Raw genomic sequence first — 19,909 nt, forward strand, 5'->3', positions numbered from 1 at the left:
GAGGGTGAGGTGAGCCATATCAATGTATTATTCCACGTCAAATTCCAGCAGAAGGTCTCTCCCACACCCCTGGAGTGAAGTCTGATCACGTCGGCGTGCGGTTATCGATTAACGCCAGGGTTTTAGCTGCATTTCCGGGGGGTGGCGTTTTAAAGCAGTGCATCGCAATCAGTAGAGTGAATGAAATGAAGTGAGAGAGAGAGAGAGAGAGGGAGGGAGGGAGAGGGGTTGCGGGCTGATCTGTATTCTGCAAACTGATTATGCAAATCCTGAGAAGCGGAGCTGAGAGAGAGAGAGAGAGAGGGAGAGACTGAGCTTTGTGCATTCAGCGTCTCAGCGCCGCTAGCTTAACTTGGGAGAGGGACTAATCTCTTCCTCTCTCTTCCTGGGTGCTTGTAGCCAAGTAGTAGCGACCACCCCCCACTCCCTGAGGTCTTAAAATCCCGGCTGCAAAATTCAACAAGAGCTGGAGCCGGGATCGAGGGGAGGGGGAAAATCAGTGGAATTGCACCGGGAGCTCAATACTTCTGGTTGCTTTTTTTTTTAAAAAAAAATAAATCCCTCTAGGTTTTTGTGTGTGTGTGTGTGTGTGTCGATGACCATGGGACGAGGAAGCGCCGTGAGGCTGACTTTGCCCATTCATCTCTTCATCCTCCTGCTGCTGTTGCTGCCTCTGGCGATAGATTTTTGCTCCGGTTTGTGCCCAGAGAAAGAGTTGGAGAGCCGGGAAGAAGAGGCGAATGTCGTTTTAACGGGGACGGTGGAGGAGATTATGAATGTGGATCCTGTTCACAATACCTACTCGTGCAAGGTAAGGCTTGGGGAGGGAGAGAGAGACAGAGAGAGAGGGAGAGAAACTGCACTGGGTGAAACTTACTGTAGAAAGCACTTTGATCGAGGTTGGGGTTGGGTGGGGGTGGGGGGGGGACGGAGTGTACACCACTTGTTGCGTTTACATTTTATTTTGCCAGCATAATCATGAACTCATTTTGTCCCCTTTCGAATCTTGCTTAAAGTACAGGTTGCGAGGGAAGTTCATTATTGTCCCTGGGGGCTGCTGTAAGGAAGGTGCTAGCTATTGTCATACCGCAGGGGAAGTACATACGACCCTCTCGGTCTGGTGGGGGGGGGCAGTTAAATTCTCCACCTCGCATTCGAGAGAAGGGCTTCCTTCCATTTTTTTGTGTGTCCTGGGGCTGTGGTGGATGGCAGCTTTTATTGTCCCTAAAACTTAAAGGCGTTGATTTGAATTGTTTTGTTTTTAAGCAGGAGAGTTGGGGCTGTGTTCAAGTTCCGATGCGTTTGTCCTTTTATTTTTTCTTTAAAAAAAAAGAAATGCTGTAGTGAAGTCGGGCGATCGGGTCTTTTCCCGGTTGTGGTGGGTCTCACCTCCAGCCAACTCTCAGTGACTGAACTATTCCTCCTGAAAGGTAGGTCTGGGGCATGCTAGAATAAACATGGCTGCAGGCTGCTTAAACTCGACAGGAGACCAATCTCCTCCAGATATTGCAGGATCCACATCCTCTGCACAGGAATCCCGATCTGTAGCCATGGCTTAAGTGTGTTGAGTTTTATTCCATTCCATTGTATTCCTGAGGGCGCTCTGAGGACTGCAGTGACATTGGTTCTGCAGTGAACTTCAGATTGTTCAGACAAAACTTAAATTCAACGCTTTGAGGTGCTTTATTGTGAATCATCTTCGGCTGGTTTGTGGCTGAGCCTTTTTAAGACGAACCTGGCCTTTTTCCTTTAGAGTTGGAAGGTTAGGTTTGATACTTTGGTTTAAAAAAAGAAACAAATCCCAACCAGCAGTGAAATTTCATAAAGAGAGCGACAGGGACTGGTTTTGGCTCTGCTAGTTTATAACCAGTTCATAACTCGCTCAGAATTCAGCAGCTGGATTTTCGGTAGCCTGAGTGGGTAGCTGAAAGGGGTGGGCTGCTTCTGTGTGAAGTGACTGTTCTGGTTACTGTATGTGGGAGAAGGAAATTAATTCTCCCATTGGGTAATCTCCAGTGAGGAGCAAACTAGTCATGTGCTCCCCTCTCCTGAAGGTGGTGACACGTGCAGGAGGCTCTCTGGTATCTCGCCCACCGGGCCATACTTAAGCCCTGACAGCGAGTGCCCAAAGATTTACTTCACTATGTGGGAGCGTCACGGCCTGCTCCTAACTGATGACATGCACTTATTTCAAAGGAGCCGCTGGGAAGTGATCCAATGTTGGAAACCCACCCAATTTTATTTTCATCTCCTTTGTCCCCCTCCCACCCATTCCCAAGTACATTGTGGTTTTTAGAATTGCCCGCACTGATTCCTTAGCTGAGATGGGCTAACTCGGCATGGGCTATGGATTGAAACTGGATCGTGTTGATCTGCATTGAACTGAGCGAGCTGATGCAGGGGGTCAGACGTGTACCTTTTCAGTTGTTAGGCTTTACTCTGTGGAGGAAGCCTCAAGGCAGCTCCTGAATGCTGATCAAAGAGGTGCTAATTTTGACCATCTCCCAAAGGCAGGAAGTTATGTTGGGGTACAGCTCCAGAGCCATTAGTTTCCCTCTAGCACCTGTTGTGCCTGTGTCTGTTCACTGGATGCACTTTTCTAACAGTGTTCACTGAATAGAGATCAGTTGCTGCTCTTTCCCTAGCCTCAGCTCCTGGATTTGAAGATGGGAGAGCCTCCAAGGTTAATTGTACTGTCCCTATTGCCACTGACCTGGACTAGCCGACTCAGTCTGCAGCAGGAATTGAAGTTAGAACACTCTGCTGTGCTCGACACTGCCTTTACTTGTTGAACCTTTGGAAGAAGTTGTTACTGGCTGCTCATATTGCTGTTGCCTGTATCCTAACTCACACAAAGTCCTGATCACCCATTGGCCCAGTGTTCACTGACCTACATTGGCTCCCAGTTAAGCAGTGCCTCAATTTAAAAATTCTCATACAAAAACAGAAAATGCTGGAAAAACTCTGCAGGTCTAACAGCATCTGTGGAGAGAAAAAATCAGTTAATGTTTCGAGTCCGTATGACTCTAAAGAGCTCATTCAAGTCATACTGTTAACTTATTTTCTCTCTCCACAGATGCTGTTAGACCTGCTGAGTTTTTCCAGCATTTTCTGTTTTTGTTCTAGATTTCCAGCATCCGCAGTTTCTTGCTTTTAATAATTCTCATCCTTGTTTTCAGCTTCCTCCCTGTCCTCGCCCCTCCCTATCTCTGTAAACTCCTTCAGCCCTTCGAGATTTCTGTGCTCCTCTAGTTCCGGCCTCTTGCGCCACCCCCAATTTTTAATTGCTGCACCATTGGCTTCCGTGTCTTTAACTGCCAAGGCCCTAAGCCTTAGAATGCCCTCTAAATCTCTCTCTCTATCTCCCCTTCCTTCTATAAGAGACTCCTTAAAGCCTATCTCTTTGACGAAGCTTTTGGTCATCTGCCCTAATATCTCCTAATATGGCCTCATGTCAAATTTTGCTTATGTTCCTTGAAGTGCCTCGGGATGTTTAACTTCATTAAAGGTGCTATATAAATGCAAGTTGTTGCTGTCTGGACCAATCGTGTCAGCATCATATCCTTCCATTCTGTGAGATAGTGACCACACTGCACTGCCTACGCAAGTACCAGTATAATCTTGCCAATACCTATGGTTTGTTATTGGAAATACTCAATAACGACTACAATTATAATGTGTGGGTGTTTAGCTCTTGGTAGAGGCTGAACAGCATTCAAGGTCACACTTTGGTCCCATAGAATGGTCACAAAAGCAACTACTTTGACTAAGTTTACAGGTAATCCTGAGTACTGTGAAATCCAACAGAGATCATGAGCATTAGCTCTTAATTGGTGGGATGAGAGGGTTTTCCTATGATGAGAGATTGAGTAGAAAGGGCCTATACTTTCTGGAGTTTACGAGAATGGGAATTGATCTTATCTGAGAAGTCTTGACAGGGTAGGCAGAGATTGTTTTCCCTAGCTGCAGAGTCTGGTACTAGGGGGCATAGTCTCAGGATAAGGGGCCAATCATTTAGGAAAAATTCCTTCACTCAAAGGGTTGTGAATCTTTGGAATGCTCTACTGCAGAGAGCTGTGGCGACTCAGTCGCGGAATATCTCCAAGAGGGAAGTCTGTGGAGTTTTGAATTCAAGGAGAATCGAGGGATTTGGAGGTCAGGCAGGAATGTGGAATTGTGATCAAAGATCAGCCATGATAACATTGAATGGTGGAGCAAGCTCAAGTGGGTCATATTGCCTACACCTTCTATTATGATCTTAGGTTCTTAATCCATCTTGATTTTGCTTCCAACCCCCTGTTCACAAGACACTGACTCCTTTTGGGGTACAAGCACTGGAAACTCCAGGTGCCCCTGATATCTCGCATAGCTAGCCATTCTTTGTGTTACCCTAGACAGTGCATCATATCATTTGACTGGGCAGGGAACAGCACAGCTGATCTTGACCCTGGTCTCATCGCACACTGGTATCCCCGGATAGCAACTAGGAGGTTTTAGCAGAGATTTAATATTTTCAACATATTGAGACTTTTCAAATCGCTCCCCAGTAGCTGCATCACACTTGATCACCAGGGCACTAAGAACCAGAATGGCAACATCCCATGAACAAAATAACATTTGGATTATAAGTAAATGGCCTCCAAACCACTGAACTATGGGGTGGAGAATTCAGCCAGTGTTCCTGTTGCTCAATGGTTTCCAGTGGCTCTTACTAAAAAGTGCAAACATGGGCACATTGAATGAAGGCAATGTTAAGTATGGCTGACGAGATCTCCCTCTCCTCCCTCCTGTTCCACCCCATTCCATGAGGAGCACACTTGCATTTCTCCAACCAAGTGTCATCCACCAGCTTGCTAATGGCTTTTCTGACAGAGGTGAGGAGGCAAAACTGAGCCTAACCCTGTCCTCGCCCGCCTGTGACACACCACTCCAGCAGGGGCTTTGGATAATTATTAGGAGTTGGAGTGCTGCCAAATGTAGTGCTTCATTTTAACCAGCTTAAAAGCTTGAGATGCCCCTGTGGTGGTCTGTGGCAACTTGGCACAGGTTAAGGAACTAAACTTCCTGATTTGAGTTCTGCAGTCCCATGTCATGTAATGTGTTGGGGAAGTGAAATTTTTTATTCTGAACTGATGATGGATGAAACCAGAGAGAGGTGTCTATCCTTGGGTAGATGTGCTGTCATAGCTGATCTTATCTGCCGGCTATATAGGTGGAACGCTGGTAAGTCTTGCCCAGAGTGCCAGCAGGTGATTCACCCTAAAAAGAGACGTGATTTATGCGTGTGGCTTGGTATGGTGGGCATTACTTTGGAATAAATGTAACCTCCATTTGCACTGTGGGGAGTTACGTGCATTTTTTAGTTTGCAGATCCAGTTTTGATAGCAGAACAATGAGCTTCATTCACCACACTCCTTCCCCTTGCATTGCTCTCCATAGGCCCCTTGCAAGTCAATGTGGGAAATATGCAAACAACTAACCCAAGAACCACTAAGGAGTGGCTCGCTGATGCTGTTGTAAGTCTAGAGGTTCAATGTTCTACTCCCTGAAAGTGCTGCTAGCACTTGAGAGGGGGTGGGGGGCATGTGGGGTGGTGGGGATATGGGATGGGGTGGCGGCGTGTGGGAACAACACATCGCCAATCAATGGTGCTTTGCTTTCAGAGCATGTTGATTGCAGCATTTAACACAAGCAACCTCACTTCAGGTCAGTTCCAGCTTGATATGAAACATAAACTTCAAGCCTGTGATTAGCACTAGGCTGGAGTGAGAAATTCCATCTACTTGTAAGCCAACCCTTTTTCTAAAGTTGGGGGGATTTTTTGTTTGAAGGGTTGGGATCGACCCCTCCTGGCGCTCTCTTTTTTTTACGAGCAGCAGCTCAACATCAACCTCAACAGCATGAGACTGACCTTGTTCCACATAAATACTTGAGAAAAGAGTGAAGAAAACTGATGTAACAGAAGGAAAAACCTGTCTTTTATATCAGTGTCCCCACATGTCCCAAAATGCTTCACAAACAGTAGATTGTTTTTGATGTGCAGTCACTGTTTTGTGTGGGAAATGCAGCAGCCAATGTGTGCGCAGCAAGGCCCCGTAGCCAGGAAATGAGATGAATGACCAATTAATCTCCCAGATGGAAAAATTTACTTTGGTGTTGCTTTTTTAAAATATATATTTGTTCATGGGATATGGGCATCGCAGGCTAGGCCAGCATTTATTGCCCATCCCTATTTGCCTTTGAGAAGGTGGTGGTGAGCTGCCTTCTTGAACCGCTGCAGTCCATGTGGTGTAGGTACACCCACAGTGCCGTTAGGGAGGGAGTTCCAGGATTTAGACCCAGTGACAGTGAAGGAATGGCAGTATATTTCCAAGTCAGGATGGTGAGCCAATTGGAGGGGAATTTCCAGGTGGTGGTGTTCCCATGTGTCTGCTGCCCTTGTCCCTCTAGATGATAGTGGTCGTGGGTTTGGAAGGTGCTGCCTAAGGAGCCTTGGTGAGTTGCTGCAATGCATCTTGTAGATGGTACACATTACTACCACTGTGTATTGGTAGTGGAGGGAGTGAATGTTTGTGGAAGGGATGCCAATCATGGGGCTGCTTTGTCCTGGACGGTGTCAAGCTTCTTGAGTGTTGTTGGAGCTGCACTCATCCAGGCAAGTGGGGAGTATTCCATCACATTCCTGACTTGTGCCCTGTAGATTGTGGACAGGCTTTGGGGAGTCAGGAAGTGAGGTACTCACCACAGGATTCCTAGTCTCTGGCCTGCTCTTATAACCACCGTATTTATATGGCTAGTCCAGTTCAGTTTCTGGTCAATGGTAACCCCCAAGACGTTGATAGTGGAGGATTCGGTGATGGTAATGCCATTGAATATCAAGGGGTGATGGTTAGGTTCTCTCTTGTTGGAGATGGTCATTGCCTGGCACTTGTGTGGTGCGAATGTTACTTGCCACTTGTCAGCCCAAGTCTGGATATTGTCCAGGTCTTGCTGTATTTGAACACAGACTGCTTCAGTATCTGAGAAGTTGCGAATGGTGCTGAACATTGTTCAATCATCAGTGAACATCCCCACTTCTGACCTTGCGATGGAAGGAAGGTCATTGATAAAGCAGCTGAAGATGGTTACTTGAGGGAGGAATGTTGACCAGGAGATCAGGAGAGAACTTCCTTTGCTTTAAATACTGTACTTGATCTTTCACAACCATCTGAGCAGTTCAGTGAGGGTTTAAGAGGGCAGGTGGTTTCAGATGGGAGTTGGTTTAATGTTCTATAAAGAAAAGGGCCCCACGAGTGCAGAATGTAACAATGCCATTAAATTATACGGCTGATTACGACAAGCCTTTTTCTCCCCATCTACCCTGAGGGTGTTAACTCAGACAGTGGTAGGGTTCCAGGAGAGGTAGATGACTTTCTGATGCCTTTTCTAAGTGGCCATTGATTATGGGATCCAAGGCAATTTGGCAAATTGGATCCAGAATTGGCTGAGTGGCAGGAAGCAGAGGGTGATGGTCGAGGGGTGTTTTTCTGACTGGATGCCTGTGATCAGTGGGGTTCCACAGGGATCAGTGTTGGGTCCCTTGCTGTTTGTGGTATATATAAACGATATAGACTTGAACGTAGGAGGGTTGATCAGTAAGTTCGCGGATGACACGAAAATTGGTGGGGTGGTAAATAGTGAGGAGGATAGCCTTAGGTTACAGGAGGATATAGACGGGCTGGTCAGATGGGCTGATCAGTGGCAAATGGAATTTAATCCGGATAAGTGTGAGGTGATACACTTGGGCAGGACAAACAAGGCACGGGAATACACGATGAATGGTAGGACCCTGGGAAGTACTGAGAATCAGAGGGACCTTGGTGTGCATGTCCACCAATCCCTTAAGGTAGTGGGACAGGTAGATAAGGTGGTTAAGAAGGCATATGGGATACTTGCCTTTATTAGCTGAGGCATAGAATATAAGAGCAGGGAGATTATGCTGGAACTGTATAAAAGGCTGGTTAGGCCACAGCTAGAGTATTGCGTGCAGTTCTGGAATCCGCATTATAGGAAGGATGTGATTGCCCTAGAGAGTGTGAAGAGGAGATTTACCAGGATGTTGCCTGGGCTGGAGAGTTTTAGTTATGAGGAGAGATTGGATAGACTGGGGTTATTTTCCCTGGAGCAGAGGAGATTGAGGGGGGATATGATTGAGGTGTATAAAATTATGAGGGGCATAGATAGGGTAGACAGGAAGGAACTTTTCCCCTTGGTGGAGGGATCAATAACCAGGGGGCATAGATTTAAGGTAAGGGGAAGGAGGTTTAGAGGGGATGTGAGGAAGAATTTTTTCACCCAGAGGATGGTGGGAATCTGGAACTCACTGCCAGAAAGGGTGGTAGAGGCAGAAACCCTCATAACATTTAAGAAGTATTTAGATGTGCACTTACGATGCCATGACATACAAGGCTATGGGCCCAGTGCTGGAAAATGGGATTAGAATAGTTAGGTACTTGTTTGACCGGCGCAGACTCGATGGGCCGAAGGGCCTTTTTTTGTGCTGTTGACCTCTATTACTCTATGTGTGAACTTGGAGGCAGTGAGTGTTAACAGCTTACCAGTTCCTTTGGAAGTAGTGACTTCCAGGGCTTTACCAGTTTCTCTTTTTGGGTGATCCTGGATCTTCACTATTTGAACATGATGGAACCAACACAGTAGAACCTGACCTTTCCCTCTCCAAGTGTTCCCACACGTTTGAGGTAGGATCCATTGGATAGTGATCAGGGACAGGAATCCTCAATGGCTTTAATCTTTCCTTCTTAGCACAGGGAACTGAGTTCAATTGCAGCATTCTAATACTGCCTTGGTGGAAATGAGTTAAGGATAGCTCAGAACCATGCTGAGCAATGTATTTACCTACTGGGCCCATCAACAAGGGTGGGGTTGGTGGCTATAATCAGTCATGGTGTATGCTTGGTCATACTAAGCGGGGAACTTAGTATGAAGATTCATTTCCGACTCTTGAACATGGAAGCAGAGTGATGAGGGGATCTTGAGTTCGTGTCTCACTCCAGAGACTTGAGCACATAATCTGGGCTGATACTTGAGTGTAGTACTGAGGGAGTGCTGCATTATCAGAGGTGCGACCTTTTGGATGAGACATTAAGTTGTGGCCCCGTCTGCCTTCCCAGGTGGATGTGAACGATCCCATGGTGCTATTTAAAGATAAGCATCAAAATACTGCCCAGTGTCCCGGCCAACACTTATCCCTTAACCAACAGGTTATCTGTTATTTACCCCATTGCTCTTTGTGGGAGCTTGCTATGCATAATTAATTCCAGCATTTGCTACATTACAACAGTGACTCCACTTCAAAAAGCACTTCACTGGGTCTAAAGTGCTTTTGGGATGCCCTACGATTGTAAAAGGACCTAAGTGAACGCAAGTCTTTCATTTATTGCCCGACACTGCAAACTCAGGGACGGGCGTGTGGAACCAATGTACAGATGCTCCTAGAAGCTTCTCCTGAAAGAAAATTGGTTGGATCTCCAGCTGGCTCTGAGAAGCTGAAAAGACCCATGTTTATTCCCTGGAAAGAGAGGGACTTGTATTTCGATGGCCCCTTTTAGCATAAGGGGGTTCGGCAGAGCAAGGGTTTTGGTGGGACTGGAGACCAGTATTGCCCATGGGCTGATGTAGAGAGTCAACTGATTGTGGACTGTGTGGGGTGGAGCCTGGAAGGAGCCAACATGGGGATAGCACCCATGCAGGGCAGTACATGGGATATGTATATATATATATAGTTATGGGTTATCAGTAACCGGCTTATGTTTAACGATACAAGCCTCCAGACCTCTAAACGTGATAGTGAACAACCTTACAGCAGGTCTGGGTTGTAACAATATCAGTCAATGCTTTTATTCTTTGACCACTATCCAGTGCCCTTGCTCAAAAGTGTTTATTGGATGTTGGATAAGGACAAGATGATGTTTCCTTGCTGATGCCTCGTTGTCAAGTAAATACTGAGGATTTCATTAACAACAGGAAATGCTGGAATTACTCAGCAGGTCAAGCAGCATCTGTGGAGAGGGAAACAGAGCTTACATTTCAGGCCGATAACATTTGATCAGAGCTGGGACAGGTTAGAAATGCCCCATCACCATTCCCTTTGGCCATGTAAGACTATCCCTTTTTTTTTTAATCCTTTCATGTGGGCATCGCTGGCAGGGCTGGCATTTGTTGCCTGTCCCTAATTGCTCTTGAACTGAGCGGCTTGCTAGGCCATTTCAGAGGGCAGCTAAGAGTCAACCACATTGTTGTGGGCCTGGAGTCACATGTAGGTCAGACCAGGCATGGACGGCAGATTTCCTTCCCTAAAGGACATTAGTGAACCAGGAAAGTTTTTTATGACAATCAACGATAGTTTCATGGTCATCATTACTGAGACTAGCTTTCAATTGCAGGTTTATGAAGTGAATTTAAATTCCACCAGCTGCTATGGTGAGATTTGAACTCATGTCCCCAGAGTATTAGCCCGAGCCTTTGGATTACCAGTCCGGTGACTTCTGTCATTCTGTCTTAGTCTCCTATGATCTTCCTTTTGTCTTTGTCCCATCCGCCCGTTGCTCAAAACCTATCACATTTTGCACTTTTTCCAGCTCTGATGAAGAAGCTATCAACCTGAAACGTTAACACTGTTTCCCTCTTCACAGGTGCTGCCTGACCTGCTGAGAGTTTCCAGTATTTTCTGTTTCTATTTCCGATTTCCAGCGTCCGCAGTATTTTGCGCTCCAGGGATATTCGCGTCGGGCTGAAACGTGAAGGGCGTCAACTGTGATTCCACCCTGCTGTCCGTGGTCTGTGCAGATGTACCGCAGTGTGTGTCGATGATTTGGGAGAGAAGTGAATAGGAGAGAAAAGCTGTAGTGAAACCATTTAAAAGAACTGTGTAGAGAACGTTATCGGGACTTGAAATATTTTAAGGCAAGTGGCTGTTGAGACAGAAACTAAATCATATTTGAAAGAGGAAATGCTCAGCAGGTCTGGCAGCATCTATAGAGAGACAAAAAAAGAGTTAACGGGTTCTGATGAAAGGCCAATGACCTGAATTGTTGGGTAAGAGTTTAACTCCTTCAAAACCCACCCACTGGCACAGTTAACCCTGACCTCCTCGCGACTGATGCTGCTGGACCTGCTGAGTATTTCCAGCATATTCTCTCCTTTTTCTTAAACTTCAGGTTTCCAACATCTGCAATGTTTTGCTTTTTTTTTAAGCATTTCAAAGGGAATGGGATGAGTATTTGAAAATGACAGACAGAATCAGATGTGGGGGAACGGCAGGCAGATGGGATTGGAGGAAAAGATGAGCTAGCAGAGCCACGATGGGCCAAAAGAGCTTGTTCTACGTTGTAGCTTCTACGGTTATTAATCATTGCCAAATTCTTAACGTCGCAGTAGCCTCATTTTAGAAACAAGCACATTAAAAATAAATTAATGCTGTTCTATTATTGAAATGAAAGCTTGGCTGTGTCTTTTGTCCCCACTGTGGGTTACTAAGGTGAAACGAGCTGCTCAGAACGGAGAGTTGATGTTGTACCTGCGAGCGATGGCTTGCTGACTAGTTAAACAACGTATGTGGCCTTTTACTGCCTGTGATAATTGGCTCTCACCTGCATTAAATCTGGAATTTAGGGAGCTGACACAACTCGAGCTGATTTCCCGCAGCTGACATGAGGATTCTTTTTTTCTCCCATCAGTAGCTGCGCACTTGCCCTCATCAGTAGTACGCATTAGCTGTAGCCATGGCAACAGCAAGGATTCTGTGGCATCGGCAACACTTTGGGGAGGCTGTGGCTGCGGTGGGGGGAGACAAAACTTTCTGGCAGTACACAGTGCAGCCAGGATAAAACCAGCTTTGAAACAAAACCAAGGCCCGATGGAAGGTTTGGTTTATATCGAACCTTAAGGAGCCAACTCCTGTGCGATTCTGACAACATGGGTGGTCAAGGTGATGTGCAACTGGAGTGGTACCAATCTGAGGAGGGTTTCCCACCCCACCCCGCCCTCCCCGGTTCGACTCGCCATTGGTGATGCTGGCTGAGTTTAGATGGCAGTGACCCTGGGCCGCAACAGCAGGCCTTGTAAACCTGGACCTGGAAAGGGGAGAGGAATCTGGGGTTCCCACCTCCTCAACCAAAAAAAAAAGAAAGTGCTCAGCAAGTGAGGCAGCACCCGGGCAGAGCACAATTGAGATATTTCGGGCAGGGGCCCTCCCTCAGAATCTACCCCCCCGATCGTAATAGCGCAGTGACCTCCGCTGAAAATGTGTGCGGGGGTGGGATTAGGATTGGCGCACGATGCCTTCCATGGTCGAATAGGCTGTCAGCACTTCTGCCGGAGTGACTTTTGCATCGCAGCGAGTCCCTACTTCCAGTTCTGAATAACTGGGATGAACTTGGAGTCGAGAGGCCCAGCTCGGGTTGCACAGCAAGAGGTTTGGCAGTACAAACAGGCTATCGGTCTCTTTCTTCTCGTTACCACCAACAGCACGTGTGCAGGCTGTGGGGTGTGAAGCATTACTTCCTGCCACCAGAAACCTTGGACCACCTCAGTCAAATGTCAGCATTGCCACTGGAGTCAGGGCAATCTTCAATGGGAATGGTATAATGCGGCAGCACTAAGACACCTACCAGAGACATTTAATTAACTAAATATTGGAAAGACAGTCTTCGGTCTCTGTCACAAACTCCTGTTTCTTTGCCACCGACTCCATCCCTCTCCCTGGCAACTGCTTAAGGCTGTTTGCAACCTTGGTGTATTTGACTCTCAGATGCGCTTCTGACCACATACCTGTGCCATCACTAAGGCTGCCTATTTCCACGTCTGTAACATCCCCCAACTCCGCCTTTGCCTCAGCTTATCTGCTGCGGAAACCCTCATCCATGCTTTTGTTATCTTTGGACTTGACGGTTCCGACGCATTCTTGCTCGGCCTCCCTGGTTCTACACTCCACAGGCTTGGGGTCATTTAAAATTCTGCTGCCTGTGTCCTAACTAGCAGCAAATCCCATTCGCCCATCACTCCTAGTGTTTGCTGACATACACTGGCTCCCAGTTAAATAATGCCTGGGTTTTAAAATTCTCGCTCATCCTTGTTTTCAAATCCCTCCATGGCCTCACCTCTCCCTATATCTGTAATCTCCTCGAACCCCACGACCCTCTGAAATATTTGTGCTTATGCAATTCTGGCCTCTTGAGCTGCCCCAATTTTAATCGCTTCACCGTTGGCGGCCAAGCCTTCAGCTGCCAAGGCCCTAAGCTCTGGAATTCCCTCTCTAACCCTCTCCACACACACACACACACACACCTCCCCCACCCCCCTTCCCCCCCCCCACCTCTCGTTCTTCCTTTAAGATATTCCTTAAAATCTGCCTCTTTTTGAGCAGGCTGTTGGTCATCTGGTCCAACAACACTGGCCTGGATGTCCTGAGGAGTGACAATCATTGGTGGATTGCTGCTCCACTTGAAATTTCTCCCTCATTCCATGCTGGGTCTTGCCTGTCTTTGCCATAAATTCGGAGTGCAGCGGGCCTCCAAGAGCCCTGTCGCAGCAGAGTAGAGTTAGGAGGAAGACAGGACAAGTCTCCCTTATACAGCACTAGGTGCCGTATGGGAAGTTTAAAGGTGTGGTTTGAATGAAACTGGATGGGTGAATCGGTGAGTGATGAATGAGTGAATGGGTAGGATAGTAAGGTAAGTGGGTAGCGTGGGTGGGTGGGGTTTCAGTTGGGGCTGAGGTGGTTGGGTGTCGGGGGTGGGGGGGGGGTGAGTGGGAGGGGGGCAGCGAGAGTGACTAGGGAGGTCCCTTATGTAGTTACCCTGTAGTTAGACTAGGTTTTAAGTTGCCCAACATTTCCTGGGTAACAATTCAGGTAGGTAAATTGGAACTGTCCCAAGTCTCCGACTGTAACTGGGAGAGAAGAGGAATTTCCCATCGGAAGTTGAAACTTCCCTGGTAATTGCCACATAGGCCAACATGTCAAGGCTTCCGCAGGGTCTCGACGCACATCTCTGGTCATATGTCTGGCCTCCGACAATCTGGAGGCTGAAATTTGCGCTATTATCTGGCTCCATGCCTAATATTGTTTAATAATGCTGTTGCCTTGAAGTGGTGTATTGTGTTATAAGTTGCTATCTAAATGCAAGTTGTTGTTAATGCGTTGTCTTGCTACCATTCCCATGAGTGTGCGTTTGCTGACCTAAATTGTCTACTGGTTCACAACGTGTTGGTTTTAAAATTCTCATTCGTGTTCAAATCCCTCCATGGCCTTGCTCCTCTCTAACATCCTCCAGCCTCCCCCCCCCACCCCCACCCCCAAACCTTCAAGGGTTCCTCCAATCCTGGCCTCTTGTGCATTCCCAGTTTTCATTGCCTGCACCATTGGCGGCCGTGCCTTCATCTACTGAGCCTCTAATCCCTGCAATTCCTTCCCTGCATCGCTCTGCCTTGACACCACTCTTAAATCTGAACTCTTTGACTAAGTTTCTGGTCACCTGCCCTAATGTCCCCTTCTGTGGCTCAGCGTTAAATTCTGTTTTAAGAACGCTCTTGCGAAGTGCCTTGTGATGTTTTATTACGTTAAAGGCGCTATATAAATGCAAATTGTCATTTGCGCTAAATTATAACTGTCCAGAGAATGGGTGGAACCACACCTAGAGCTGCAGATTCTGCTCACATTGACTATAAATAGGTGACTCTGTCCTTTGGCTTTGCCATCCGGACCTGGGACTGAAGTGTCAATTTGCTCCAGTTGGAAGCCCTTTCTCTCAAAGTCGGAGGGTTGTGGGTACGAGCCACACTTTGGCACTGTGCCGCTTTGTCTGGGAGCTCCAGTGAAGTGCTGAGGGATCGTGCATTGTTGCAGCTGCTGTCTTTGAGTTTGCATGTGAGTCTCTGTCTGCCTCCTCAGGTGGAAGTTAAGGATCCCGTGGCACTATTTGAAGATGGGCAAGGAGTTCTTCCAGCATCCTGGCAGACACCAGCAAAACTGATTTAAATCATCACTTATCCCATTTGCTGAATTTGGAACCTTGCTGTTGCCAAATTGGCTGTCGTACTTGCTTACAAAATAGCAAGTACACTTCCAAATTAATTAATTGGTAGTGAAGCACTCTGGGATATCCTGAGGACATGAAAGGTGCTAATATAAAAGTTTGTCTTTCTTTTAAAGTGTCTCTGCCAATTTGCCAGAGGCGTTGTGCTTGGATCAAACACCTCGCTCTGCTTAGTGTCTCTCACACACTCTGGTTTCCTGTTCTGTTTGCGTCTCCACCACTTAAACAATTGTGTGATGTTATACAGACCCACTAGTATTGCACTGCCAGTTGGATGAATTACTTTCATGTGTGATTCATTGCCTAACGTGAAACCAGAAGATTAGGAAGGGAAGGGGCTTGGGGAGCTGGTGGTCGGGGGCACGGTGGTGAGGTGTGGAGGGAGGGTGTTGACATGGCCTAAATTGAATTTGGGACTAAAGCAACATTGGTTCCTCTTGCACACCTGAAGGCACTGACTTGTGAGTATGGGACTGACAATCTTCCAGTCGACACCAAAATGAGTATTCTCTGTTGGCCTAGAAATTGCTAGGTGGATCTTCCTCTTGAGGGGTTTTGGGTGTAAGACCTTGTTGGCCTATAAGTAGTGCTAACTTGAATACACAGTCCTTTTCTTTCCTCCCTTAAATGTTAATGGATGGAAAATTCTATGAACATATGAATTAGGAGCAGGGGTAGGCCATTCGGCCCCTTGAGCCTCCTCTATCATTCAATAAGATCGTGGCTGATCTGATAGTGGCCTCAACACCACTTTCCTGCCTACACCCGATAACCTTGGACTCCCTCATTAGTCAGGAAACTATCTACCTCTACGCTGAAAATACTCAATAACCCAGCCTCTACCGCTCAGTGGGGAAAGAGTATTCCACAGACTCACGGCCCTCTGAGAGAAAAAAAAATTCACCTCATCTCCATCTCCTTCATCTCCCTTATTTTTGAACTGTGTCCCCTAGTTCTGGTCTCTCCCACAAGGGGAGCATCCATTCTGTCGAGCCACCTCAGGATCTTGTGTTTCAATAAGATCACCTCTCATCCTTCTAAAGCCCAATAGGTACATGCACAGCCTGTCCGACCTCGCCTCGTAAGATAACCCCCTCATCCCAGGAATCAATCGAGTGAACATTTTATGTAGTTTGTGACGAGTGTTCAGGTCCCACCGAGTTCTTGCGCCACAGCCCTAAAGTGGAAAATCTACCGTCTCGGGCAGTAAACCTGACTGTGGTCTAGGGCCGCTAAAGCCAAGTGTAATCCTAATGTTTGTATACAAGTCCTTTTCAACCATGCCCATTGGGTGTTGGGGTTCAGAAGTTCCTTATTGCTTTGTTCCCTAACTTGGAAAGACGAATGGTGACAATAGTAACCCTAGCCCTGACCGAGATCAGCTAACTCTGGTTAAGCGGGTGACCTGCTTGGCCTGTGTGGCTCAGCTAACAAGCTGGCTAGTGCATTTACTGAAAAGATTGGGAGAAGCAGAAAGAGCACTGTGAGCCCCAGGCATTCCGCTAACCATCTGCACAGGAAAGATGACTTACGGTAGGACCAAAAGCAAAATACCGCGAACGCTGGAAACCTGAAATAAAATAGAAAACTCGGGGAGCACTCAGCAGGTCTGGCAGTATCTACGGAGCGAGAAACAGCTTCGGATAAATGTTCATTGACTTGAAACATTAACTCTGTTTCTCTCTCCACTGATGCTGCCAGATTTGCTGAGTATTTCCAGCATTTTCTGTTCCATTTTCCTTTTGTAGGATGTCTGTCAAAGCCATGAGTGCAAATGATAAGCCAGCGGTCCTTTATTGCAGTAACTGTGTGAATGAATGTAAGTGGCAGTAGTGATATCAGACAAGATTGAATATCTCTGGTTGAAGTGTTTAAGATGATAAAAGCTAGGGTGGAAATTATACCAACTGAGGTGCAGGGGGACATTGGCTGTAAAGCAATATAAGGCGAATATTTAGTCAAGCACATTCCTATACAGTGACTGACTAAGTACCCTCCAAGAAGCAAAAAAATTAGTTGAAACTATAGACAGAGTGTCACAGCATCGGTAAGAATGAAGCGACCAGGGACAGAAGGGAAATATGCATTCTCAAGGTCCACCATCAAAGGAAGAGATGAGATGTTAGTCCTGCTTATGGAACAGATAATAAAATCAAATTTCTGTATGGGGAGCAAGGAATTTAACAACAGTCCACTGCCATTCAAATATTGCAGCCTTAACATAGAGGTTAAAGGAAAATAAGGACTTGTATTTATTTTGCACCTTTCGTGACATCAGAATGTCCCAAAAAGCTTTACAGCCAATCAAGTACTTTTGAATAAAAATAAAATACTGCAGATGCTGGAAATCTGAAATACAAACAGAAAATGCTGGAAATACTCAGCAGTTCTGGCAGCATCTGCGGAGAGAGAAACTGAGTTAACATTTCGAGTTGAATATGACTGTTCTTCAGAACAGAAAGCACTTTTGAAGCATCTTTACTGTTGTAACGTAGGAAACGTGGCAGCCAATTTGCACACAGCAAGCTCCCACAAACAGCAATGTCATAACGACCATCCGTTTTACTGGTGTTAGTTGAGAGCTAACCCCTGCACTTCTACAAACACTGCCATGGAACCTTGTACATCCACTTGAGAGGGCAGACGGGGTCTTGGTTTAGTATCTCGTGCGAAAGACAGAACCCCTGACAGTGTAGCACTTCCTCAGTACTGAACTGACAGTGTCAGGCTAGATTTTGTGCTCAGGCCTTTAAAGTGGGACTTAAATCTACATCCATCTTACTCCAAGGTGAGAGTACTGCCAACTTAGCCATGGCTCCTTGTGGGCCCCTACTTGAATCATTTATGTGAAAGTCTGACTCTGTCACTGAGTGCTCCGTGTTAATTTGTGTTCTGTTGTGTGTTGAAGGTGCGTGTCTGGAGGTACCTGAAAGGCAGAGAGACCGTGGAGAATGAGATCCTCCTGGATGGTGGGAATAAGGTGATGATCTGTGGCTTCGGTGATCCCTTAATCTGTGACAACCAAGTTTCCACGGGTGACACTCGGATTTTCTTCGTCAATGTGGCACCCAAGTCCATGTGGCCGGCTCACAAGAACGAGCTATTGCTCAGCTCCAGCCTCATGAGGATTACCCTTCGAAACCTGGAGGAAGTGGAGAACTGCGTGGAAGGTTTGGACTTGTTCATGTATTTGTAATTAGTTTGCATTGCTTTATTTCCTTTTCTCCCAATTGTTCCCCAACCCCACCACTTCTCTCCTGAGTTACTGGTACACAGGTTGCCTCCTGACATAAGTACCCACCCTTCATGTGAGATATCCCTTCCATTGAAAGTAAACGGGTTACCACTGATGTCAAAAGTGATGCTAATCGGAAGGTTTAATGCTGAATTCTGGCAAGTAGCTCCAATGTAGAGGACATCGCAACTGAGCCTGAGCATGTGTTCATCTTCCATTCCCACAGCAACCTTCTCCCAAAACTGGCTAGGAATCAAACGCAGGAGAATTTCTATTTCTCCCCTGTATCCTAGAGGTTGTGGAAACATCATGTTCCTACTCCTGCATGTGAAGTGCTTTAAACATCTCAACAGATACAATAAGGTTCTATCTAAATTACATATGAAGCGAGGTCACCATCTTGTTATGGAGTTAAATACTGTAGCCAGTTTGCACACAGCAAGGTCCCACTCACAGGAATAAGATAAACATTCAGTTAATCCAAGTTTTGGTGGCATTTGAGAGGGGAATGTTAGCCAGAACAACTTCAGATATTATTGTGGGACCTTTCACCTGAACAGGAGGAAGAGAATGTGCTTTAATGTTTTATCCAAAGGATGATTCCTCTGACAATGCAGCACTCCCTCAGTACTGAAGAATTGTCCCCGCATATTATGCGTCCAATCCCTTGTGTGGAATTTGAAGATGACTTGAAGGCAAGAGTGCTACCAACTGAGCTAAGCAGACACCTGTGATAATTGGCCTTAGTGCTTTGGATAGGGAAAAGGGATATCTGTTGGTGTTCTTATTGCTGATTGCTATCCGTTGATCCTCGCTGTTTAAAAAATAAGGGGTCACTCATCTAAGACAAAGACGAGGAGAAATTCTTTCTGAGGGTTATGAGTCTTTGGAACTCTCTTCCTCAAAAGGCGGTGGAAGCAGAGTCTTTGAATATTTTTAAGGCAGAGCTAGATAGATTTTTGATTAACAAGGGGGCGAAAGGTTATCGGGGGTAGGCAGGAATGTGGGGTCGAGGCTATGCTCAGATCAGCCATGATCTTATTGAATGGCAGAGCAGGCTCGAGGGGCTGAGTGGCCTCCTCCTGCTCCTAATTCATATGTTTGTGTGTAAATTTTACCCACGTGGAAGTCTGGCCCGAACTGAACCATCTATCGTTCCTCCATTTGTAGTGCCTTCTGGCACTCTGTGTCTAGGTTCACACACACACAACGGCTGTTTCGGGTGGGAACTGAGAGGGGTCCCTGCAGAGATATAGTAGAGTTACAGGGAGGTGAAAAAGGAAAGGAAACTTGGATGGAGAGGGAGGGAAAAGAAATAAAGACACAAATGAATCTTGAAGTGGAGATATGATTGCCCTAAAAGTGCCTACTCTTGGTTAGAACAGCACATGAAAAGTTCTGGTTGCGACAAGACTAGTGAATAGAATATTCTTTTACATTATTCTTTCGTGGGATGTGGGTGTCACTAGCACTCTTGAACTGAGTGGCTTGGTAGGCCATTTCAGAGGGCAGTTAACAGTCAACTACATTGCTGTGGGTCTGGAGTCACATGTGGGCCAGACCAGATAAGGATGGTAGATTT

At 46.4% G+C, this 19,909-nt stretch overlaps 1 protein-coding gene across 1 annotated transcript in view; it reads left to right on the forward strand.

Annotated features, from left to right (window-relative positions):
- Positions 1-224: 224 nt before the first annotated feature.
- The window catches only part of agrn (agrin), a 474,755-nt gene continuing 455,070 nt past the window's right edge, over positions 225-19,909 (forward strand). Inside the window, exons 1-2 of the mRNA XM_078557865.1 lie at positions 225-811; positions 18,001-18,262. Of these exons, the coding sequence (XP_078413991.1) occupies positions 596-811; positions 18,001-18,262 (478 nt within the window). The 5' untranslated portion in view covers positions 225-595. The remainder of the gene's footprint in view (positions 812-18,000; positions 18,263-19,909) is intronic.

The sequence above is a fragment of the Cetorhinus maximus genome, chromosome 15 (assembly GCF_964194155.1).
Source record: "Cetorhinus maximus chromosome 15, sCetMax3.hap1.1, whole genome shotgun sequence".
Taxonomy (NCBI): Eukaryota; Metazoa; Chordata; class Chondrichthyes; order Lamniformes; family Cetorhinidae; genus Cetorhinus; species Cetorhinus maximus.